The sequence below is a fragment of the Lathyrus oleraceus genome, chromosome 6 (genome assembly GCF_024323335.1).
Source record: "Lathyrus oleraceus cultivar Zhongwan6 chromosome 6, CAAS_Psat_ZW6_1.0, whole genome shotgun sequence".
In the NCBI taxonomy this organism is placed as follows: domain Eukaryota; kingdom Viridiplantae; phylum Streptophyta; class Magnoliopsida; order Fabales; family Fabaceae; genus Lathyrus; species Lathyrus oleraceus.
The window spans coordinates 496,412,288-496,438,316 of record NC_066584.1 but is presented as its reverse complement, the minus strand read 5'-3'; the positions used below and the strand labels follow the sequence as shown (position 1 = coordinate 496,438,316).

The 26,029-nt window shown below is 36.6% G+C and overlaps 2 protein-coding genes across 2 annotated transcripts; both read right to left on the bottom strand.

Moving 5' to 3' along the window:
- Positions 1-18,128: 18,128 nt before the first annotated feature.
- On the bottom strand, positions 18,129-20,453 carry LOC127091227 (aluminum-activated malate transporter 4). The gene is made up of 6 exons (XM_051029796.1): positions 20,054-20,453; positions 19,822-19,962; positions 19,460-19,729; positions 19,248-19,384; positions 19,033-19,179; positions 18,129-18,752 (listed from the first exon to the last, which is right to left on the bottom strand). The coding sequence occupies exons 1-6, from the start codon at positions 20,421-20,423 to the stop codon at positions 18,159-18,161; spliced, it is 1,659 nt and encodes a 552-aa protein (XP_050885753.1). The 5' UTR covers positions 20,424-20,453; the 3' UTR covers positions 18,129-18,158.
- A 232-nt stretch (positions 20,454-20,685) lies between these two features.
- Positions 20,686-22,669, bottom strand: LOC127091226 (cytochrome P450 CYP73A100). Its single transcript, XM_051029795.1, has 2 exons — positions 21,725-22,669; positions 20,686-21,581 (listed from the first exon to the last, which is right to left on the bottom strand). Exons 1-2 carry the CDS (start codon positions 22,573-22,575, stop codon positions 20,849-20,851), a joined length of 1,584 nt encoding a protein of 527 aa, XP_050885752.1. The 5' UTR covers positions 22,576-22,669; the 3' UTR covers positions 20,686-20,848.
- Positions 22,670-26,029: the final 3,360 nt, after the last annotated feature.

Below are 26,029 nucleotides of genomic sequence, written 5' to 3'. Positions count from 1 at the left end.
TTAGATAGTGAGCTTGTAACTCTACAACCCTTACCGACGCCCTCCATGGATATCGATTCTTGTCGAGTCCAACGCTTAATTAAGGCCAGGAGGGACGACAAATACTATTTCATGGTTGGCAATCGCGAGATTAGAAGTATCATCTTACCCTACCACACACACATAGATGTGCGTAACAAGAACAATTAACTTTATGACTTGATCGCCCCTGAACCCGGTCGTCCTACACCTAATGACATACCTGTGCAGGATAACCAAGGTGGTCAGACTGATAATGAATATGATGAGATGGAGCAAGACGCTCCCACTTTTTCTGACACACCTACACGTGCACACACCACACTTGACCCTTCTAACACTTTTGCAGGTACCTTTCCTCGGCAGCAGTCCCGAGAGGAATATGATTATGTCGACATCAAGACCGCACTTGACGATGTCCTTTGTGAGTTGCGGCACTGTAAAGATGTAGTTACCAAATGCGACTAGTTTTTGCGAGATATATAGAGACAATATGTCGACATGATGACACAGATCCATCGGATACAGGAGCAGTAACACGACTATGCATGAAGGACCGATCAAAACTTATCGGTCCTGATTGAAGAAATGCAGGGCATGTGTGTGGGTATCGAGGACCTGATTGAGTACATGCAACACGTAGGTATACCGCCTCATCAGCATGGTATGTATGGACGAGCACGAGGCTGAAGCTGTCATTGAGCACTCTATCCAGGTTCTATCTTCCTTTTTCACCTTTTATCGAAACATTGGGACAATGTTCGATTTAAGTAGGGGGGGGGGACTTTATCACTTTTATTTACAACTTTCTTAGGTAGATTTATTGTTTTATTCATTTCCATTTTTATCTAATTGTTTAGTGTTAATTGAGTCAATGCATGTGTTGTCGAGTCTTTATGCGTGGTTTCCACTATTTATTGATCTTCCCGTTTCTTGAGCCATAACAAACAAAAAAATCTTTCATGAAAATAATTTCACAATTATAAAGATCTAAGTTACAAATGACATTGAGGTTTGATTATAAAATCTTGGGAAATTTGTGTGCAAGATCGACATCGATTTAATGCCTTGAGTCTCCTAAACATACGAGTTAATTTGAATATTTATTATGTCAAAAACCTTGTATCCTTACCTAATGAGATAACTCAGGCGGTCATCACCATCTTTGTCATGCTTTACGTAGGAGATTGATGCAAATAAGTGTTTGGTCCAAAGAACAAAAAATAATATTGATTGAAATATGTTAAGACTTGAATTACAAACACCAATCGTAGTAGGTTTAATGGTATTTTGCACTAAACTTGGTAGGGTCGACTACGGTCTGATCCCCCGCGATTATGATTTAGAAGGGGGCTCAAACCACTCGGATGCCATAATCAACCCCCGAACCGGGAAAACGATAGTAAAAGAAAGACCAAAGTCACTAACAGATCTTCCTACTATAAGTCTGAAAGATAACGGGCTTAATATGATCACACTTGAACAGAAAAATAAAAAGTGAGTTGACAAGTTTGAGATATAATGACATCATTTAGATTTGTTTGCATGTATGGAGACTCATGACCGCAATTACGGAATATCATTATTACGATATCCTTAGTGTACCGATTAGTACCTAGTTAAGAAATTATAACCAAAGCGAAGTTTGTAGCTTTAGAATGATTAATTGATTGTTCATGTTCTTTTTCATGAATCTACATGCTACGAATCTCCAAATTTTCATATCACAAGTGTAACATTTGCTTGAGGACAAGCAAAGGTTTAAGTGTGGGGGAGTTTGATAACGTGAAACTATACCATTTATTTTACTCGATTCACATACACTTTAGTATGATTTTGTGTAGGTTTTATTGTATCATGACGGTGTTGGTGCCCTATTTCAGGTATTTGTTGATGCAAAACTTATGTGTGAGAAAGAAGTAAAGAAAAGAGAAGAAACGAAGAAAAAGGGAAGAAAAGAAGAAAATGTTGAAATTGCAAGTTCTGGGCTTGTGGAGTTCGCCATGGGCTTGTGGCGTTCGCCACACCCCTTGCCATGTCACTTCAGAGTTTAAGTACCATGGTTTTCGCCATGGCCCTGTGGCGTTCGCCACGGACACGCAGTGCTGTTTTTTCAGCAACTGCACAGAACATGGTCAAGATTCTCCCTATTTCCTCTCCATCACTTCCACACGAATTTAGGGATGTTTAAGCCTACTTCCCCAATATAAAAAGGCTGAATCAGAAGAAAATTTCATCCAAGTTTTTATCATGTAATTTTAATTCTTAGTTTTAAGCAGAAATACTCTGAAAAGTGATAGTTCTTCCACATCGGAAGGCTATTGCACCATTGTTTTTACTTTTACAAGTTGCTTGGATCAAGCGTGCCGACATCGTTGTAATTTTCCAGTTATTGTTTGTACTCGAAGAGTCCTCCGAAGTTTAATACAATTATTATTATTCATCAGGTTTCTTTTAATAGCTTAATTCTTTACTTTCCGCTTTAATTTCCAATTCTGAATTTTGATTATGTTTATGTTTGATAATTATATCTGTATGATTAAGTTTAAAACCATGTTCGACTAAACCTTTCGACATTGGTATGTAAGGACCGTCGTTTCGACGGGAATCGATAATAATTAATGATAATTTTTATGAGTTATTTTTCTGGCTCTGGTTTCCAATTCTAATTTAATAAGGTTTTTTGTATGAGAGCGAAAAGTCAATAAGGTTATAAATCAACAGAGCGAGAGTTTGAGATGTTAACTGGATCGTGGTTTCTAGGCATTAATCCTAAACACAGCGAGAGTGCTCTAGGATTAATTAGGATTTATCAATTTCCAAAAATTACTTTTAATTCAGGTGGGTGAGCGAGAGCAAAACATTTTGGCTTAAGAGTATAGCCCGAGCCAAGAACATGAGAGTGTGAGGCAAAGTCTTTTAATTTGATATTTTCTACTGACAAGTGATTTACCTTATTTTAATGTTAATTGTTTACCGAATCCTCGAGGAATGATGTGATTTACATACCAATGTCTCTTTATTGAATATTTTAATTATATTATTATTTTCGGGTAAAATTTATTCCCCAGTCTCTCTTAATCAATCTAAGAAAAATAAAGCAATCAATAGCCTTAGATTTATATAGTAACTTTAGATAAGGATAGTTTGATTTTTGGTCCTTTGGTTTCAATATCTTTTTAAAACTACGCGATACGACTGTGTACTTGTAGTTAGCCATTTCGATAGACATACTAGCAAGGGAGGTAATCAGTCCTCCAAAAGAAATGACTCATTTCTTTTTCAAAACTGCACGCATGTGGGCCACCATGAATGGGTCCGAGTTTAATGGTATCTGTGTGAGTGCAGCTTGTAGATAGAATATCTCTTTGGCATTCAACTTATTTGTGTATTCTCTTCCAAAAATGATATCCGCCAACATTTGGCAAAAGACACGGATGGTCGGGTTATGAATTTCCGAAGCCAAGTTACCCTCAAAGGTGTTCATAGAAAAACCTGTTAATTCCTACCTAAATGTACCTGCCTCAAATGCCTAATCAGTTTCTATGGGTGCTTCACACGAGACACCTTCCCCGTGAGGAAATCCTAACAACTTTGTAATCTGATCAGTAGTATATTTGTATTCTACATTAAACATAGGAAATTGAATTGTGCTTGCTATTTTTGGACTTACAAAGTAGACAAGTAAGCTAAGAAACTCGTTGTTGAAATACCTCGTGGAGAAAATGTCTCGGCTCAATAAATCTTCATATTTCTTCCTTTGCTTGGTGCCATCCCTGCCTTGTCTAAAAATTATATGTACATCACCCATTGCTTCCATTGTTGTGGATAAAATGAAAAAATGGAGTATTTGGGTGAAGTTGTAAGAATGAGGGAATTTGAGATCGAGGAATTTGGTAGATTTATGAAGAAATTAGTGGGAAGTGGAGTAATGGAGAGTAAATTTGAGTGAATGGTATTTTTATATGAGTTAATGGTGGAAGAGAATGGGTTTTAGGAAGAAGAAGATAGGTTGAAATGAGGAAAAAGTGATTTTTCCGCTTCTGTCCCACTTTTGACGTTCCAGGACCCGTGGTGATCGCCATCATTTCATGGTGAACGCCATCTGTGCAATTTCGGAAGATGGGCTTTTGGGAGTGTTTAGGTGCATTTTAGATGGTCTTGGAAATTTCTTGAAGGTTTTCTTTGCTTGATTATCAAAATTGAAAAATGAAACTTGCATATGGGTTAGAAATAATAATAATACCAAATAGTGTAAGGGGAAAGATACAAAAAAATTAACTGGAAAACTAACTGAAAATAGCAATGGATAAAAATGAAAATAATCCTGAAAAATTAATGTGAATAACAGGACAAAAAAATAAGAAATTAGTCTAAAAACAAACAGTGAAGTAAATAATGACAGTAAACTAAATCTAATTGCAATGAAAATGAGTCTAAAGACAGTGAGATATAAATCCTCCCCCACATAAAAGTTAAACATTGGCCTAAATGCTTTAATGTATCAAGTGTGAAGAAGACTAGTGAATAGTATATTAAATAGACCTGTGTGAGCGATCCTGGTGAGGACAGGATGCCCGAGCCTCTGCGATCTGGCATTAAAGATTGTGGATCTCCTGGTAGAGGTAATATGTTTCTTCGACATGAGTGGCATTAGCCACTTCCATTTGCAAAGTAAGGTCAGTAAGTTCTTCGCGAAGGGCAATCATCTCCTAGCGCATTGCACTGAGCTCATAGCCAACGTTACGCCTTTGTATATTAACATTAGACGAAAAGACGGTGATCCTATCTAAGGGGGTGTAAGATGATATTCAGGTGTAGGGGGTGACAGGTGTGGTTGGTGTTTCTCCTTAGACCTCTAAAGCATAAGTCTAATTCTCGCTATTATAGATGTTAGTTCTTTTATGGTATGGTGAAGCAAAATGGTGAACGACTTCATTATTAATGAGGAGTTTGTAGTGTTCAATGCTAAAGAAAACTCGTCTCACCAAGCTATGATCTAGATAATGGTCCAAATCGATAAGGGTGTAGCCACAGTAAGGAACTAAGTGAGAAAGTTGGTTCCTGAGGCTTAAGGCATAAGTAATGTGAGTAATTGTGTCACCTACATGGATAGGTCCTACGGTAGATAATACAATACGTTCTAGGTTTTCTATAAGGAAGATTCCAGATTCAACAGAACAGGACTGGGTTATGCAAAAGAGAAAGAAAATCTCCTCTGCGCTGACAAGCTCGCTATTTTCACTTATACAAAAAAAGGTTTGGGCTAACATCATCTGAAAGTACCAGAATGCCGGGTTATGAGTACAGGTGGAAATCTTGGTGGATGGGTCGGGGCTTCCTCTGCCGATAATATCGCTCCAAAAGATGCCTAGCTCTTCCTGCATAAAATCACAATGAGGAGCTTCAACTACAACATCGAGGCCGCTCTGAAATCCTAAGAGGTTAGCAAATTTCTGGTGGGTAAACCTATATTCATGCCCAAATAATTTAAAGGTGATTAGTCCCCTATTAAATCCACGATCATGGTTAGGCTGGTGGGTAAGTGAACTAAGAAACTCTAATGTAAGGTTACGGTAAGTGATGTTCATAGCCTCATAGTACCCATCCCACTAGAGCTGGTGACACATGTATCTAACAGAAGCTTAGAGCCCTAGGGCTTCTAAGAAAATGGGTTCAAGGTATCTTGTAGGAAGCAAAAGTCTCTAAGATAGAACCGTATAACGTTTCCTCTGGATGTCATCTCTGAACTGAACATGCATGTCATTGAAACTCTGCATCCTGAAAAATATGGTTAGAAGGAATAAGCAATGAAGAGCGATGGGACATGAAATGTAAACATCACACAAGTTAGTTCCATTAAGGAAATAAATAAATAATTCACCGTTGTATATATATGTAAAATAAAGGGAATCGTGGGTTGCCTTCCACACAACGCTTTGTTTTACGTCGGTAGCTCGACGATTGCTTGGAATTAGGTTGTTGGTGCAACAAGGGGTGGTTTTGTCAGAGTATAGAGAGAATAATAGGTAGGAAAATAATTCTTGTTATAATGTTTTAACCATTGTTCATTTATAATAAAAAGGCCATATGATTGATTTTGCATCTCAATGGCACCGGATTGCATGACCTTCGTCACTTCAAACGGTCCTGACCATCTGGAACGTAATTTACTTGAAAAAGGTGTAGTATGGAGTTGAACAGAAGTACTGGGTCGCCAACATTGAATTCCCTTCTCTCGATTTGCTTATCATGCCATGCTTTTGTTCGTTCTTTGTAAATTATGGCATTTTCATAGGCATCGTGGCGTAGTTCATCCAATTTATGGATATCCAGTATGCGTTTATCAACGATTGTCAAATTGTCCATATTCAGGGCTTTGATAGCCCAATAGGCTTTATATTCTAATTCGAAAGGTAGGTGACAAGATTTTCCATACACTAATTAAAATGGGGTTGTCCCTATGGGGGTCTTAAAGGCAGTTTTATAAGCACATAATGCATCTTATAGCCCAGAGGAGAAATCTTTTATAGAAATGGAAATAATATTTTATAAAATCTATTTTATTTCCCTATTTGACACTTCAACTTGTCCACTGGTTTTTGGATGATAGGGCGTGGCTATTCTATGTTTCACACCATACTTTTTCAAGAGATTCTCGAAAATTCTCGAAACGAAATGCAATTTGCCATCACTTATAACTAGGCGAGGGACTCCAAACCTGGGTAATATATATTTTTTAAACATTTTAATAACCACTCATGCATCGTTCGTAGGTGAGGCGATGACCTCAATCCATTTTGACACATAGTCGACAACAACGAGAGTATACTTGTTTCCCATGGATGATGGGAATGGACCCATGAAGTCGATTCCCCAAACATGAAAAATCTCCACTTCTTGAATGTTCCTTAGAGGCATCTCATTGCGTCTTGAATATTTCCGATGCGTTGGCACCATTCACATTTGATTATGTAAGCATAAACACCACGATATAAAGTTAGCCAGTATATGCCTGCTTGAAGGATCTTAGCGCAAGTTTTTGAGGTGCTCGCATGTCTTCCATAAGGTGCGGAATGACAATGAGTTATAATGCCATCCACCTCTTCTTCAGGCACACAACGACAAAATATGTCATATGTTCCTCTCTTAAAGAGAAGGGATTCATCATAGTAGAATTGTTTTGCATCATGGAAGAATTTTTTCTTCTGTTGATAAGTCAGGTCGGGAGGTAGAATATCGACTGCGAGATAGTTAACGAAGTCAATGTACCAAGGTGTAGTTGTCACTACTAGGGTAGTTTCGACGTGTAGTTCTAACTCGTCAAGGTCGTCATCATGACTTGTCATATTATCGACTGAAGCTATTAATCTATCATAAGTGAAATCATCATTTATGGGCACAAGGTCTGGTTTCAGATATTCGAGTCTCGAAAGGTGGTCAGCTACCACATTTTCTGTCCCCTTTTTATCACAGATTTCCAAATTGAATTCATGTAGCAGAAGGATCCAACGAAGTAATCTAGGCTTCACATCCTTTTTGCTCAGAAGATATCGAATGGCAGCGTGATCAATGTACATAATAATTTTGGCCCAACTAGATAGGAACAGAACTTGTCTATAGTAAATACTACTGCTAGTAGCTCCTTTTCAGTAGTGGCATAATTTAGTTGGGCCGCATCTAAAGTTCGGCTAGCATAATATATCACGTGCAATCTCTTGTCTTTTCGTTGTCCTAGAACAACACCAACAACAAAATCGCTTGCATTGCACATAATCTCGAACAACTGGTTCCAATCTGGTGGTTGCATGATAGGTGCAAAGATAAGTGCGTGTTTTAGTAGGTTGAAGGCTTCGAGACACTTTTCACCAAAACGAAAGTCGACATCTTTCATTAAGAGACCACTTAAAGGTTTAGTGATTTTAGAAAAGTCTTTGATAAAGCGTCGGTAAAAACCGGTGTGTCCAAGGAAACTTTAGACTTCCCTAATTGTTCTTGGTGGTTGGAGGTTCTCTATTACCTCAATCTTAGCCTTGTCAACCTCAATGCCCCTTTCTGATACTATGTGTCCGAGGACTATACCTTATGTAACCTTGAAGTGGCATTTCTCCCAGTTTACCACGAGATTGACTTGTACGCATCTTTCCAGAATTCTTTCTAAGTTATCAATGCGGTTTTTAAAACTGGATCTGTACACTGAGAAGTCATCCATTAAAACTTCCATGATCTTGTCAAGGAAATCTGTGGATATAGACATCATGCATAGTTGGAAAGTTACATGAGCATTGCATAGTCCGAATGACATTCGTCGATAGGTAAATGTTCCATAAGTACATGTAAAGGTTGTTTTCTCTTGGTCATACGGGTGGATAGGAATTTGGAAAAATCCGGAATATCCATCTAAATTACAAAAATAAGAGTGTCTAGCTAAATGTTCGAGCATTTGATCAATGAATGGAAGGGGAAAATGGTTTTTCCTAGTTTCTTTGTTTAGTTTTCAATAGTCTATGCACATGCGCCATCCGTTTTCTATAGGTTCGCAACAGATTCTCCTTTTTCATTTTGTACAACTTTGCCACCTCCTTTCTTTGGTACCACATGTATAAGGCTAACCCACTTACTATAAAAAAATTGGTAAATTATACCAGCATCAAGCAATTTAAGCACTTCCCTCTTGACCACATCACTCATTATAGGATTTATCCTTCTTTGGTGTTCTCTAGAGGGTTTAAAGTTTTCCTCCAGCATTATCTGGTGCATGCATACCGACAGACTTATCCCCTTTAAGTTAGAGATATGATAACCTAGGGTTGTAGGGTATTTTCGTAAGCATCAAAGAGTTGATTAGTTTCGTCCATGTTTAGATTCACACTTACTATAACTAGGCGATTTAGTTCCTTATCAAGAAACTCATATCTCAGATTCGTAGGTAATTCCTTGAGCTCTATTGACGGTTTCTTATGATCGGACATATGGTCTGGGGTGAGTGCTAGGTATTTGTAAGGACTGTCATCCATATACGGTGTCATTGATTTAAATCCATCGTCTTCCATTATGTGTGTCGAGGGAAGTTTTATTATTTCAGTAGGTGTTTCCTTATCCATATCTCGTATGCACTCATCAATAATGTCGATGGCACAACACGAGTCATCAATGGCAGGTGCTTTTAGAAACTTGAATAGGATAAACTCTACTTTCTCGTCACCTACTTCGAAAGTCATTTTCCCTCTTTTGACATCTATTTTGGCTCCAGCTGTTGATAAGAAAGATCTACCTAGAAGAATATGAATATCTTCGTCTTCTTTGATGTCCATTATGACAAAGTTGGTCGGGATGTAAAGTTGACCAATCCGAATTGGAATGTGTAGCGATAAATTCATGACCATCAAGCTATAGATAAGTTATACGTCAATAAAACTAGAGTCGCCACCGCGCTTTTATTGTTTCCAAGGGAAAAGGGAAAAGTACGAACAAAACCCAAAGATAAGAAGTTTTCAAATCAAAACTAATAAAATGCCAGAGATTACCGGTAAGGAGGTTGGTTACACAGAGGAAAGGTGTTAGCACCCAAAGTGTCCTAGGTACTCCTAGGGAGCCCTTTTTTGTGTGCATATGTGTTTTTGTACAAAATGATGTTTGCAATAAATAGAATGGAGGTATGAGAAAAGAATTCATTAATTATATTTTTGTGTTTGACAAGACCTCCAGACTTGTGCCTACGTACCAACATAAAAATGAGGGATCAAAACCTCGTAGTTCGTGGTAACAATTTCAAAGTGGATGCATTGCTTTAAAAAAAAAATTAAGTTTAACAAAGGCACAAAGGTCCTAAAAAGGTTTGAATGAGTGTTAGCTCTTTTTTTTTTTTTTGAAATTTTTAGTCAAGTATAGTTAAGTTTATTTACAAGTTTGAATAAGAAAAGAGTTTAAAAATTCAATGGCATAAGGCCAAAGTTTCTAATTTGCAATATGGTCTAAGTTTAGAAATCACAAACAAATAAGATTTAGAACGAGGGGAGAGATTTGGAATTAAAGAAGTGGGTAAAAGATGAAGAGACTAATCCTAAGCAAAAATTTAAAAGTTAAGAGTTGAAAAGATCTAACCAATGAGCTGCAATCCAATAGACAAGAATGTCATATAGAAACCCAAATTTTCCTTGGACTTTTGAATCAAGCAACAAACAATACACAAATGGCAAGTTGAAGAGCAAGGCATAAAATAAAGATAGCCACATCCAAGCTTAGCAACTCCATGATCTTCTTCAAGATTTCCATGTAGCAGATGACTTCACATATGGAATTAGTTGCAGGTTCAAAATAACAGCTTCACAATGATCATGTTGTAGATGAACTTAAATGGATCTTCAAAGTTGTATCAGATGAATGTTCACTTCACAAGCACTTGGTTTCATGAAAGTTGGCATTGTCCAAGTCCTTTGCTTAGGGAGTGTTGTCTAGATTCTAAGTCCAATAGTCTTAGATCAAACCAACAGTCCACACAAGATGTTTTTTTAGGGTTTTTTGTTCTTATTATGTACATTAAGGTCAAAGGACCACACAATCAAACAAGTATATACAAACACAATATATCACAAAATATGGTCCAAGTGGACAAAGTGAAAATGACATAAAAGTAAACAACTTGAATGGTATGAATAATGGCAAATGAATAAGGCTTAAAAATTAAAGTGCATTAAAAATAAATGACTTGAAATTAAATGTTATTTGTTAGTGAATTAGAGGTTATTATTGCTTTTGCTTTTCTTTTGTTTAAGTCATTCTTTGGAGAACACTCAACCCACTTATCACAAGCATGAATCCTTGAACTAAGACATCTTCCAAAGGAAGGAAAAAAGGCCAAGTTTCCACACAATACCATGAAAGAGGGGAGACTTACAATCTCACTAACTAGAATGCTATGCCTTTTGTGTCAAAATTTAGCGCTATGTTTAGCAATCGTAATTGGACTTATATAGAAGTCACAACTATTTGAGGCCGGGCAATAGAATTTTGGTGTTAATGCATGTTAGAGACATAGTATAATGGACTATGCTCATGAAACATACCACACACAAAAAGAATATGCAAAGTGTGGGACCTAATCTCATCCATACTTATGTTGATTTTTGCAATCAACAAGCCTTAGGATATAGAGATATCATATGTCCATGATATGAATGGATAAAGAAGGGGAATGAGATGAAGAGGAAGGGGGAATAGATCAAAAAAAAATTGGTCAAAGGAGGACTTATACCAAATTAAGATCATTTATTCATTTTGGGAGATGGAATGTACATTCCAGTAATCCCCTAAATCCAATGATCTTAACCTAGCAAAGTCAAATCAACCTTGACCAAGGCCCAACAACACAAGTCAAACTCACAAAGTCAATTAAAATGGCTCTACACAATTAATTTGGCATTTAAAGAATTAAAAATAATAAAAATATGCATTAAATTAAATTATGGTTGGTCAATTTCCTAAAACCTCATCAAAACACCACAAAAATGGCCATGAGATTTATCATAGGTCAAACAAGGTCAAAGGACCTTGGGTAAATTTTTTTAGAATTTTTTGGAAACTTAAAAGTATTTTTAAACAATTAAAAATATTCACAAAATCAATTAAATCGTGAAAAATATTAATAATGATCCAAAAAATAATTTTAATTCAGAAAATAAAAGAGGATTTTATTTAAATTTTGTTGGTGAAACTCTCATATTTTTTGGATCAATATTAAATTTAACATGAATTAATGAAAATAAAGAAATTAAAATGAAAATCAATTAATCAGAAAAAACATGGACCACTTGATATCCCTCATTAATTGAGGTGGCATATCAAGTTGTCTGAAACGCGCGTTCCACCAAACACACGAGTCAGCGCACTAGACAAATAGTAATCACAAAGAGCGCTCATGATTAAAACAATTTGAAATGATCAAATGGCTCAGAACGTGTCCAGCACATCGCCAGAGCAAATCACCCGTCATCTTCTCAGGTGACCTTGGCCGAACTGGTTCTTTCGTCACCATCACAAAAATGAAAAATAAGGACATGATCTTGAAGAAAAAATGGCACTGACCACGAATTTGACCTCAATTCAAACTAACTCCAAGTATATTGAGAGATACATGGAGTTGAATTTTGAGGTGTATGAACTGAGTTGCTTCGATTTGACCTCAAAGCAACTCAATCTTCTTGCCTACATTGGTAGGACTTCAGACAATGAAGGATCCAAGATAATTGATGAGAATTAAGAGAGAATCGAAGAGAAGAAAAATCTGGAAAAATACCTTCAATGATGTTCAGAACTTGATCTCTCTTGCTTCAATTCGTGTTTGATCTTGCTCAAGAAGCTTGCAGAAGTAGCTTATGATTGGTACAAGGCTTTGGATCCTGGAGTTTTTGAATCTCCAAACAGTGAGATTCAAACTCAAATTTCAAGTGAAATTTCTCAGGTTTTTCTTTCAATTATGAGGGTTTCAAATGTGGGAGGCAAAGCTGGCGCGCAAGGGTCCAAATTCTGATGCCAAGGGCCTCTTATTTATAACAAATGCAAGTGATATTGGCACCTTTCAAAATACTTCCAAATTTGACAAAGTGAAGTGCATGCTTGTATGGGCGTGTACAGGCCCATGAAGCAACTCAATTAAGTCCAAATGCAAGTGTAATTGATTCTGAATGTGGATTATGATGCAAGGCAAAAGTGTATTGATGTTTGAAGATTGATCCTTGCCAATTGATACAGCCATGTTCAGACCATGCGCACACCCCTCAAATCTTGTCCAAAATGAATGAATTTAGACTCTTTGGAAATGTTAGATCAAGAGGAATAACTATTATATTGAACACTTTTCCATTTGGATCTTGTATCATGATGAATTTTAAGATGGAAGTTTGGAAATTTCAACATGTCAAAAATGTTTCTAAGTGTTAAACCATATGTTCAATTATTCCACCTTGGCTAACTTTTCATGTGAGCTCCAAATGAGAAACGTGTCTTTATCAAAGTTGTATATATTTCAAAAACATTCAAAATGGTCACAAATTTGACCTCCTTTGGATTTGGGATGAATGAGTTATGCATTTTTGAAGTTGAGGAAAATCATTTGTTCAATGGTATTGGTCCAAAATGACCTATAATGTATCCTCATATCACATGCTCATAAAAGTTGAATTAGATCTTCCTCCAAACATAAAAGTTGAAGTAGACACCTTGAATTTGATTTTGAAACTTGTAAATGTTTCATCTCACAAAAACTGAGCAAGTTATAGCTTTGGGAAGTTGACTTTCAAATTAGGGTTTAGACAAAATGATCCATAATCTTTCAACATAAAAAATGACTTTCCAAGCAAAACTAGCTCTAGAATTCAACATGAAAGTTGTTTGGAATGTCACTTAGAGTAACGTTTATCTTGGAATCATTTTCATATGATGAAAATTGTAGGATATGGGGTTTAGGGGAACCCAGTTTTGACGAGTTGACTTTCTCTGGTCAACTACTATGAACCACCTTGATAGCTTGCAATTCTCTTGACTTTTTGGATTCTTGGGATGCCCCTTGAAATATTTGATCAATTGGTGAAGAAGCTTGTTGAAGAAGTTACACAAGATACCTAGATAAACTAGGGTTTCCAAGGCAAACCAATTCCAAACTCTTGAAGAATTCTTGATAAAAAATAACATGTAAAGATCATGGGGACTCATATATGATGCCTAAAGCCTTTGTGGAGCATTCCTTGGTTGAGCTCTTAGCAATGAGGGTCTTAAACTCTAGATGTGAACTTGATGGATCAAAGGTGATCATGTGCCTTACCTACAAAAGAAGTAGACAAATGCAAAGACATATTTTTGGTATTTTGTATAGTAAATGATAAAATAACAAGTATGATACAATCACATGGTGCTTGGTGATCTCTCCCATAACAAACCTAATGAGTAAGGGGTAAGGAGGATGCCAAGGTATGATCCCAATGCCAATGTATATGATGAGATATCATGAGGGATCTTAGGGTCAAAATTAGGGTCTTACATAATGTCTTATAATATATTGATCGGGTACATAACTGATCGATCAGTCAGTTGAAGGTACATCCTAGTTGGTTGCATATCTCCCAGGTTTAGTCTATTGTAGACAGCTAAATGCATCAAACTTACACTTGCGCCTAAATCTAGTAGTGCTTTGTCAACAACATGTCTTCCTATAACACAAGGTATAAAAAAAATTCCGGGATCTTTCCCCTTCTTGGCTAATTTGTTCTCAGCAATTGCGTTGCATTCTAAAGGTTTGGTATCGTCAAGCCTGTGCTTGTTTTTAAGCTATCTTTCAGGAATTTAGCGTATGATGGTATTTGGGTAATAGTTTCAGTGAAAGGTATTTCGACATGAAGTTTCTCAATTACCTTCACGAACTTCTTATATTGATGGGTGTTTTGTTTGGTTTGTTTAAGTCTTTGCGGATAAGGAACTGGGGGTTTATAAGGATAGGGTGATACATAGACTTGGCTATCATATATTTCTACTTTATCTTTATATTTTTCTTTTCTTGGTTTCACTGGTTCTACTGGTTTTTCTATTGCTTGTTTTTCCGTGTAGTCACAACGTTTCCTTTCTGTGGCTCTGACTTGTTGTTTAACCTAGGATCTACAGGCTTATCATATGTAGTTTTGCTTTACAGTGAAATAACATTAGCATGACCTTTAGGGTTAGGTTGAAGTTGTCCAGAAAATGGTCCTCCCGGTGTAGCCTGAGCAACTTGTTATTGTGCTACTTGAGAGATTTGGGCTTCCAGCATCTTACTGTGGGTTACCACCGAACTGATTTTGTTACCTAGTTGTGTAATCATCCCATTAATATGAATGTTTTGATTCATAAATTCTTTATTCTATTGAGTCTGAGCTAAAATGAAATTTTCCATGATCTTTTCAAGGTTTGATTTTTGAGTAGTAGCTTGTACAGGTTGAGTCGGTCTTTGGACTTGGAAACCTGGTGATTTTTGAGGTGCATTATTTTGAGGAAAAGTAGAGTTATTGTTCTTGAAAGAGGAGTTTGGATGATTTCTCCATCCAGGGTTGTAAGTGTTTGAATAAGGGTTTCCTTGGGCATAATTGACATGATCTGGGCTTGATTTAGCTAGAAGACTTCACTCGCTAGTGATATGTCTTGGGGTACCACATATTTCGCATCCGGGTTGTATTGCAGCTACGATGGCCGTAGGGTTTATGACTAAGCTTTTGACCTTTGGGGTTAGGGCGTCCATCTTGGAATTCATATGGTCTAGGCTGATAACTTCGTATATACCTCCTTTCGTTTCTTTCTTCTCTACTTGTGCTCTTTCAGTACCCCATTGGTAATGGTTTTGAGCCATGTCTTCTATGAAGGCACATGCCTCGGAGTATGGTTTGTTAATTAACGCACCGCCAGTGGCATCGTCGATAGTCATTTTTGTGTTGTAGAGAAGTCTATTATAGAAGGTATGAATGATCAACCATTGTTCTAATTAGTGGCGTGGACAGGCTCTTAATAGTTCTTTGTATCTCTCTCAAGCGTGGAAAAAAGATTCACCATCCTGTTGTGTAAACCTGGTAATTTGGTTATGCAACACAACATTCTTGCTTGGTGGAAAGTATCTAGCAAGGAATACTTTTTTCAAGTCATTCCAAGTGGTTATTAAATTGGATGGGAGGGAGTCTAACCAGGATCGTACTCTGTCTCTGAGGGAAAAAGGGAATAAACGTAAACGTATAGCCTCAGGAGAAACATTATTGGTTTTTAGTGTGTTAGCTAGTTAAATGAACACTTTTAGGTGATGGTTTGGGTTCTCTTTTGGGAGACCAGCAAACTCGTTTTGTTGTACGATTTGTAAAAACGCGGGTTTCAATTCAAAGTTATTAGCTCTGATTGTAGGGTTAACAATACTTGAATGAGGTTCTTCATTAGAGGGTAAGGCAAAATCCTTGAGGGGCTTACGGTTTTGATCTTCTGCCATTGCTCTTCTGATTCGTTGGAGCAAAAGTCGTGCATGTATGTACCTCTCTGGTTTAGCTATTGGGTCTTCTAAAGTTTGGGTACTGTGAGTCCTTCGCATTGACCGAGAAAAGGGTGCCTTAATCTAGACGGTGTAACAACAGGGTTTTGATATTTGACGTAATTGGTCATCGACAACGGCGCCAAAAACTTGATAGATGTTTTCTGCAAGTATACCGAGTGTATCAGAGTAATATAAAAGGTTGTCGAACCCACAGATACCTAATGGTCAATCTATCGTTTTCTATTACTATAGGGGATGACGGTCGCCACCTTCACAAAATGCGGTGACTTGGTCTTTGTGACCGTTGGATCATGAGACACGTCAGCCACATCGTGGCAAGCTCTATGGCGACCGCCATGCTGGTCGCCGTGAGTGCAAAATATGAATTTTTCTCTGTTTTCCATATGATTTGTCTCGTTTCTTCACGTACGGATTCCACATGGTTAAGTCCCTGAAATCCATACAAAGTACCACCATAATACTAGAAATGTAATCAAAATGACAGTAAAACATGTGCAAATCGAGTCAAATATGTGGTGTGTTTCAGTGTTATCAAATACTACCACTCAATTGTAGATAAACCATTTATGTCAAGTTACTGAAACATAGAGGTGTACATAACAATGTTAAATTTACAACTCAAATAGACAAACATTTTATGTCAAGTTACTGAAACATAGAGGTGTACATAAATATTCTACACTAATCATATTAAGGAATTATCGTGGAATCCAAGACACAAAATCTAGCACTCTAAAATCTTCAATGTGAATACTTGGCTTCCAATGTAGGTTTTGAGCTCGTTATATAGCATAATAATTTTGGGTTTTTCTTCATGGATTTGAGATTTGATTTCGTCCGAAATTAATGCCGAATTTGTTGGAAATTATCGGTTTCATAAATATCTCAATAAGATATGATTTGGTTCAATTTAAATTCAAATTTAAATCTGAATCAATTTTCGTTCCACTATCAAACAAATCACCTAAACACATTGCTAAGTCACTTAGCAATAAAATAAAACTGAATCTTCTCAAAAGATTCAATCAAAACGCAACAATCTGGCGCCTGTTAAGCAAGGCTCAGATGTCGTACCAACATGTTGGAGCATTGTGCTCATCATGTGTCTTTTATACAACTTAAGCAAGCTAGACCGATATGGAACACTTGAATACTTCTCCATGTTGTTGTTTTACTAAATACATGCAATCCAAACATGAATTAATGGGTCTCACTAAACCACGAGACAACTTTTTGTCCCAAGTAAAAATTATCAAAACACATTCTTTAATCTCTCCCTCCCCCTCCTCCCTCTCTCTCTCAATATAATATTAATATCTTATATATCAATAAAGAATATTATAAGAAAAGTTATATTGTCTAATACATCAATATACATGCAAATAAAGGTAAGAAAAATCTCCCTCTTAATCATTTTTCTCATCCTTCTAATTATTTTATATTTTGACTCATAAATATCAATATTTTATATATTAATAAATAATATTATAATAAAAGTTAAATTATTCAGTTGTGCATAAACATATCAAACAAATTAGAATAAAAAATCAATCTATTCATATTTTTTTCTTCTTTTCATTATTTAATATTTTGATTCATAAATATTAATATTTTATATATCAATAAAAAATATTATAATAAAAATTATATTATTTTGTATAGTATATAAAAATATCAAATAAATAGAAAATAAAGTGTCCAGTATATTAATCATCAAACACAAACACAGTATAATATAAAAAATAAATTGTTTGTACTGTATGTATTGTCTAGTGTTGTTATGTTCAATATTTTTTATTTTGCAAGTAAGTTTGTTTTAGAACTTAAATGAAATTCTTAGTAAATCCTAATATAAATAAAGAACATGCGCACTTCAAAAAGCAGAATTGAAAGATTACTAAAATTTGAAAGTTCCTCTATTGAGAGAAGTTTACATTTGGTTTCAAGAATGTCAAATTCATCCTATGACTTTCTTGTTTTCAACAAGATCATATACCAAGTAGCACTTGTTTTCTTGTGGCTAATGTTGGTAGTATCTTGCAAATCTATATTTGGTTTCAAGAAGATCAAGCTATTTGTTTTTTTTTCACTTCAAAATAGGTTGATCAAAAGGGTCTTTAAAATTAGCTTTCTCACTAAGATCTTGAAACTCATCCACAAGATTTTGAAGTCTTGCAACAAACTCTATCAAAAGTGAAGCAAATGTTGCCAAAGACAATGAGCTAGCACTTTCATACACTTTAGATTCTGCTTCATTCACTATGGCATCATTGCAAAAAGAGAGATGAGGCCATGATACTAAGCTCTTGCTCGTCTGCTGCGCGAAACTCAATTCCGACATCGATTGCTGTATGCTTATATTAAGCTGCGAATCGTCCCCCGACTCGTTGATCACTGACTGCTTATTATTCTCATTAGTCAAGTTGCTGGACCGTTCATTTTCTTTGGACTGGTGCTGTCTGACAGCTTCCCAATTCTCTGAATTGATTAGGAGGAATGAATGACTGTCAATCTTCATCTGTAATAGCTCGGCGGCCTCGTGGACTTCTATCAGAATGTCCCTTGTGCTTAGTTTTTCCATCTTTTCGACTTTGCTTCCTAGATGGCGCAATATTTTAGCTCCTTCATTGCCTACCTTCTGAAGCTCTTGGAAGAATACCAACCTCTTTTCTGGAGGTGCCTGTGTATGACATTAACAATATATAAATCAAGACATCCTTATTAACAATATAGAAGAGGGGAGACCGGCCCTTAGGATGATAGATGTTCTGGTGTACGGTGGAGTAGGATGGAAACACGCATGCATGCATGTGCGGACCTGACCGTGATTTCCAACTGATGGAACTATGGACTGACGGTTTTATTGTGGGATAGAAAGCTCTCTGAGCCGCTTCAAGTAAAGTGGTCAAACATGAGAAAGTATGTTCTGAGCATCAATGCTTCAGTAACTTTTGTAATACCTGTATTTCTGAAAGTATGCATCCATGCATTGCCATGACCATAAAAGCGCAATGCCTCAATGCTCCACTAACTTTGACATAGCTTCTCCAAGGATAATTGAACATCTTGTATGGACCATGAGGAGGCTCCCATAATGCAAAATCTACCTGCAAAAAGGGTCAAAAAACATTAAACACCGCAAGAAAGAAGAATTTAAGTAGAGGAATGAGAATACCAAAGTCTCTTCTTGGCTTGAAGATTGCACTGCTGTTCTATAACCGCGATAAAGAGGGTCGTCAGAAGCTTGATATACAAGAATTTTAGATGGAACTCTCTCATATTCAACACATTGTAGATATCCATTTACACAACCTAAAAGAAAACGTACCACAAATCAGCTTCTATAGAACAAAGTGAAAACAAAGACAAGAAAAATGCCATAATAACCTTCTAAAGACATTGCAACTCCATGGAAATTTTTCACAACCAGTTTGTGGAGATCCTCCCCGGACCAAATGGGATAAATACAAATATTCACAGACAAACTCACACCAGCACCAACACCAATAAGAACCAATCTATAAAAAGCAGTGGTGAAAAACTGCATTCCATGTCTCCCAGACACCAACACAATACAAAAGGTTAACAAAAATACACGAAAACCGTATTCATAAGGCTTCATTGCAGGATACAACTTCACATAAGTTGCACAAAATCCTGCAAATCACCACAACAAAATATAATCATCTGTCCAACACCAACACCAACACAACACTGATACTGATACATGCGTTCCTCAAAAAACGAACCTGCAATAAAAATAGCTACTATAATAATAAGTTCATCAAAAGCACCACCAATCCAAACGGATAATCGTGCAATCCCTAAAGCAAGCACTCCAGCTGAAATGGTTCCCAAACCACGATTGAAACCTTTGTTAAGAGTAGCACCTACATACACACAAAAAAAAACACAATAGTAACGTGGAATTTGGTTATGCATGCATGAGAATAGAAGAGTACGTAACAAGTAAGGACGTACCTATGCTGAATTCAAAAACAACGACAACAGTGAGAATAGCCCAAATAGAGTACTTGTTAACTTGTTGTTCTTTAATGTAAATGAAAAGTGAAACAATAGCCAAAGATAATCCGGCTTTCATAGCGAAGATGACTTTGCGTGGATCGCTGCGACCCATATGGTGGAGTTTACGGATGAACTCGACTGAGCCATTGCGAATGTTGACAAACCGTTGAGAAAGTGCGTCGAGATTGAAAGCACGTTTGTAAAAGGGTTGCGGGAGGGGATCGTGGAAGGAGAAATCGCCGCCGGGATATTCCTTCTTAGCGAGGAGTCTTTCTTTGCCTCTTTCAAGGAAACTGCGGCGGAATGAACCAGGTGCCGGCGCCATTCTGTAGGATGGTGATGATGATGGAGTGGAGTGCATTTTTGGATGGATGGAAAGAAAAGGAAGGAAAGAGAGAATGAAGGGAGTGTTGTTTGTGTTGGGGGAGTGCTCCATAAGACCCGCATTTCTTTCGCTATTGTCTTTTGAACTTTTCTTCAACCATATAGTAATATATTTTAATAAATTCCATTTTATTCTTTTATTTTTTACAATTTTAAAATATGAGGATATTGAGACTAATCTTTCAAACCAATAGACAGTAAAATTCTCCTTCAAAAGATTTAATATTATTGCGTGCTCAGAATTGAATTCAAAATAATATATTATGAAAGATTACATGCAAAAAAATCAAAATAGAAAAGAAAAACAACCAAATTATTAGAAGACAACATTTGCATCTTGAGTTGATACATCATCATCATCATGCTTTAATCAATTGGATGAAACAAAACAGTTGAATGATTAGCAATATGCAAACTAAATTGTCCACCTTTTTCACTAACATCAATCTTCATCCCATTCAAACCCTTCATCTCAAAATTTGACACCAACTTAGCAACCACCAATCCCAATATTGGCAATGCAAGTATAATTCCAGGACAACTTCTTCTCCCAACACCAAATGGCACAAACCTGAAATCAACTTTCCCTCCACCAGCCACTGCATCAGTTCCATTCTCCTCTTCCAAAAACCTCTCTGGCCTAAACTCCTCCGGCTTCTCCCACCATAATGGATTATTTGCAAGCCACCAAGCATTCACAACTACCTTACTCTCTTTCGGAATTGTGTACTCTCCTAGCTTGGCCTCTTCGAGGTTCATGTGAGGCACTAGCAATGGAATCGGTGTGTGCAATCTTAATACCTCTTTCAATGTTGCTTGTAGATATGGTAACTGGTTTAGGTTTGATTCTGTAACTTGTTCACCTTTAAGCACTTTTGATATCTCATCTCGAATTTTTGTTTGGACTCTTGGATTATTCACTATCTCCGCTATTGCCCATTCCATTGACCATAGTGTTGTTTCTATTGCAGCAACGTTTATGTTTTCGACTATGTATGTCACATTTTCTTCACTTATTTCACCTTTCATCTCAGCATCTATTATGTGATCAATTGCACAGTTTATCTCATGCTTCTCCCCATTTTCTGCCATTATTTTTCTGCACAAAATTAAAATTCTTCTGTTACATATGATCCAAAATCATTCGAACTAGAAAAATTATACTAAAAGTGTATAAGTGCATTGTTTAAGTAGTTTATTCAAACAAGAAATTAAACTAATATTAATTTATGAATGACTCACCTCCTCTTTTCAATGAAGTAGCTGTTGAAAAATGCAAGTCTTCTAGTTTGCAAGTCTTTGCATTTGTTAAGGTAGCCTCTCAAGAAAGGCCTAAGCAAAGGTATAAAATCTCCATAATTGTACTCAAAACTCTGCGCCAAACGGCTTCTCTCAGAGTTAAACCTTGTAGCTTGAATAAACAAAGGATCTTCTTGAGACTCAAATTTGGAATCAAACATCATTCTATACATGATATTATACAACATCAACTGAAGACGTTTTCTGATAACAATCCCTTCACTTCCAACAATCTCATTAGCCTTAAGATCTTGCACCACCAAATCCATTTCTTGTTCCCACATGTTACTATAATTATGAACAACTTTGTTAGTGAAAAACGGCAATGTCATGATTCTTCGCATTTTGCGCCAGTGATCTCCGTAGACTGTGAAAACCATGTCTTGTCCATTACCGGTGAAGATATCGAAGACGACGTTACGAGGACGAGAGCCGAATTCGACACCTTGTGAATGGAGAACTTGTGTGGCGAGGTTTGGATCAGAGACAACAACTAGGTTTTTGGAACCGAGTTTGAGGAGGAAAAGTGGTCCATATGTTTGAGACATGGATGCAAGAATGCGATGGTTGAGATCATTTCCAACTTGGAGCCAGTTTCCAAATATAGGAACAGAAAAAGGGGTTGGAGGGTTTTTGTGGTTTGAATTGGAATGAGTTGAGTTTATGTATAATATTAATGAGAGTATGAGTGAGGCACAAGCAATGGATGGTGATAAGAGTTTTGTAGTAATAATTGGAATGAGTATTGCAAGAGTGAAAAAGATTGATTTTTTTGTGAGATGAATGAGACCCATGTTTTTGTTTGTGAGGGAATAATATTGATTGGTGCTATTAGATATCGAATGGATGAAGAATTTGTGATGAGTTGGATTGGATCAATGAATGAGTTAGTTTATATATTTGTTGAGGGTGATGAGGTAGGTGTGTTTGTGTCCCATGGTTTGTGATGAATCCATGGGCTTTATTATTAGTATTTCAATTTTTTTCAAACCAAGGTAGGAAGGAGTAATATGAGGAATGTGAATATGATATATAGTGGTTGGTGAATAAAGAAAACAATTTTTGAAGTCAAATAAGAGTTTGGTGAGAAAATGATATCAAATTACTTGGAGAAAAGACCAAGTAGATCTATTCCAAAATTTCAATTCCATTTGGTCAAGACAAGCCAACCGTGGGTATGTAAAATATAATGATGGGTTATGCCTTTCCGTCTAAACTTTTTTTTAATCCTCTCTCGGTAAGAATGGCCATCACTTTGACTCGACAAATTTTTTTTTAAAAATTAATCTTGCCATCAAAATTTTCAATGTCAAATTTGATAGATATTTTTAAATGGGACAACTTTTTTTTTCCATCTTACAAGTTTTTGGATAGAGAGATACATCACAAGACTCATTACAATATTAATTTAAGTGGGTAATTTTGGTAAGAAATCATGTTCATTTTGAGAGTGTTTTTAGGAGATATTAAGAGAAAATGTTGCTCTTTATCTTCGTTACTATAAAAGGATTTGTTATACTCTTTCTTTTATACGGTGAAACTTTAGTCATGATTGTTTATGATTCTTGCCTCTCATATTGAAGGAGACCAACATCAAGGACGTTACAAATAAGGAGATCAACAATGTATGGCAAAATTATTAAGATCTAATAAAAATGACTTCCTCTCTTCCTTAGTATGCGCGTCCATAAGCAGACGAGTTCCAACAAGCCGCTTTAGACGTTTCTTTAAGATTTCATTTTGAGGAATGACATCCCCGACGTGACTTAACTCTTTGATGAAAGTGGTCATATGTTTCTTTAGATAAAGCTCATCTTAAGACAAATCACTTTCTTTGTAAACGCATGATCCATTCCCTGAAAGGAAGTTACCTCGTTTATGGTACTTGTGAAATAAGTCGGTACACTTATTCTCCGTCTCTGTTCCTATGGTGCATATCATCGCATGAGCCTCTTTCTAGAGAGGAGCAACCAAAAAGAACCTATTTTCAAAATGGTTCATGCTATCTGAATACACTTCGAAACATGTGATAAAACCCTGGCCTTGTACGTGGTTCGCCAAACTGCGTTGTACTCTGAAAAGGTGGAAGACGAGGGATAAAAAGGGTTTTCCTCCAAAATATTCACACTAATTCTGGAAGGCTTTGATGTACATCCAACTCACAGAGTTTAACTGCGAAGAAGCGATCAATAGGTGGTTCAAAACCTCTATCTCTAAAGTGTTGAAGGATAAGTAGAGACCAGGATTGAAAAGGTTCACTCATAGAAAGTAATGACACATCCACCATAATCATTGCAAGCCCTTTTGTCTCCCTCAGGGGTCAATACACCCCAATCCGACGAAGGATCCACGTCAAGAAAGACCTATCGAGACTACCTTCATGAGAAAATGTAGAGTCAATTATCGAAATAACGAGATCAACCCAAGAAGCAGAAGCACTTTCTTCTATTTTTTTGCTCATAATAAGCACCACTTTTTTCAGCTACAAAAATGGTATGTTATAAAAATACAAATAATGAAAAAAGAAAAGACAATGTCTCAAGAAACTTTAAAACTGACTCTTCAGAGATAGCGTGGTAGCTTATCGAAAGAAAGATAATAAGCATTATCAACGTCCCATATCATCTCAGAAAAACACTTAACTATTTTAGTTTCCAAATATCATTATTATAGAACTTAAGAAAATACATCTTTAGCATGAGGTGTATTCAAAGTGTTAATTCTCAATGACATTAATGTTACCTTTTGGCGTTCCATTCAAGTTGGGATGCAACCAGCACGTAAGGACAAATATGACCAAAGCTTTCACACTACAAAGCAGAGGCAATGGCTTAAGGGAAAATGTTTTAGGCCAGCCAAAAGACCCAACAACCACGACCCATAGAAATCAATAATCCACCAAATCACTCGTAGGATAAGGGTGTTATCCTGAATAAAGCATATGAGATCTAAACCTAGGATCCATCCAAAGGCTCCACACATCATACGCTTGGAGAATAATGATTTTTTTTTATAACCACCTAACTATATAAAGGGGAAGTGCGACATTTTCTAGGCACGCGATTTGAATTCAAACTTCATTCACTCATCTTGTTCACACACTTACTTGAGTGTGTAGCACCTCAAATTTGCACCTATCATTATGCATACATTTTCATATTAGGTCATAGCATATCATGGTCCATTGCATAGCATTTGCATTGTTCACAGTTGCCTCAAGAGCAAGCAATCAAGAATTAGGTCAAACTAATCTCCTGATCAGTCAACCAAGCAAGCAAAGGAATTTCTCATTGAACCAAGGCCTTGGGGTTTGTCCAACAAGTTCACATGGCTTGGAGGTCTATTTGAAGTATTTTGGTCAAGGGTTGAAGACTTGGAAATCCTCAGTTCATACACAGACAGTCAAAAACCCTAAAAAAGGTCAACTGTCAGTCAAAGCAGTGGATGGTGGTCATTCTTGTGGAATTTGGGCACCATGGTCAATAATCAAGAGTCCATACAACTTGAGACATCATTTGAAGTCAAGTCCTCAAGGAATTAGGGTTTGGAAGTCATCAGTCAATGCATAATCAGTCAGAAACCCTAAAAGTCAACTGTTGGTCAACTGTCTGTTTAATCAGTGAATGGATGATTGGAATTGGTTTGTGAGAGTTCATTCATGTCCAAATAGTCATCATATATCATGCCAAACACCATCATGGAGGAATTTGAAGCCAGATCATGAATTTCCCAAAGTGGAAACTGGGCCTGTAACTGAAACCTGCCATAAATGGAAAGTCTTGATCCTCAAACTTACATTTTGATACAAGCCTCAAATGAATTTTTGCCCAACATGAAAGTTGAAGATCTTGTTCTCCCATTTCCAAAAGTCCTAGAACTCTCAATTCCCATGTGTGGTTGGCAAGTTATGATCGAATCGATTTCAGAAAATCTTGAACTTCAAAGGGCCATATCTCCCAAACCGTTTGGCCAATTTTGGTGGGGTTTTTTCCTACAAGTCACATTTGATCCCCTCTTTCCAAAAATATAAATTTCATGTGCCAAAACTTCACCAATCAAAATGGCATATTTTGACTTTTCTCATTTAAATGCAAGTTTGACCAAGAGTTGACTTTTTGATTTAAACATTTTTCCAACATTTGGCCAATTGGGACAGCTCATAAATATCATTTTAAGTGTGTTTGCAAGCTCAAATTATGCAGCACATGTGAATCATTGCTTAGTTGCTTGGAATTTGCAAAAAGGGAC

What these genes read in the sequence shown, in the direction of transcription:
- LOC127091227 (XM_051029796.1), bottom strand. Translation starts at nt 20,423, where the DNA reads ATGGCGCCGGCACCTGGTTCATTCCGCCGCAGTTTCCTTGAAAGAGGC. An exon ending in AGTTGCAATGTCTTTAGAAG is followed by an intron (nt 19,385 to 19,459) that starts GTTATTATGGCA and finishes GTTTTCTTTTAG; the next exon opens with GTTGTGTAAATGGATATCTA. An exon ending in CAAGCCAAGAAGAGACTTTG is followed by an intron (nt 19,180 to 19,247) that starts GTATTCTCATTC and finishes CCCTTTTTGCAG; the next exon opens with GTAGATTTTGCATTATGGGA.
- LOC127091226 (XM_051029795.1), bottom strand. Translation starts at nt 22,575, where the DNA reads ATGGGTCTCATTCATCTCACAAAAAAATCAATCTTTTTCACTCTTGCA. An exon ending in TACTTCATTGAAAAGAGGAG is followed by an intron (nt 21,582 to 21,724) that starts GTGAGTCATTCA and finishes AATTTTGTGCAG; the next exon opens with AAAAATAATGGCAGAAAATG.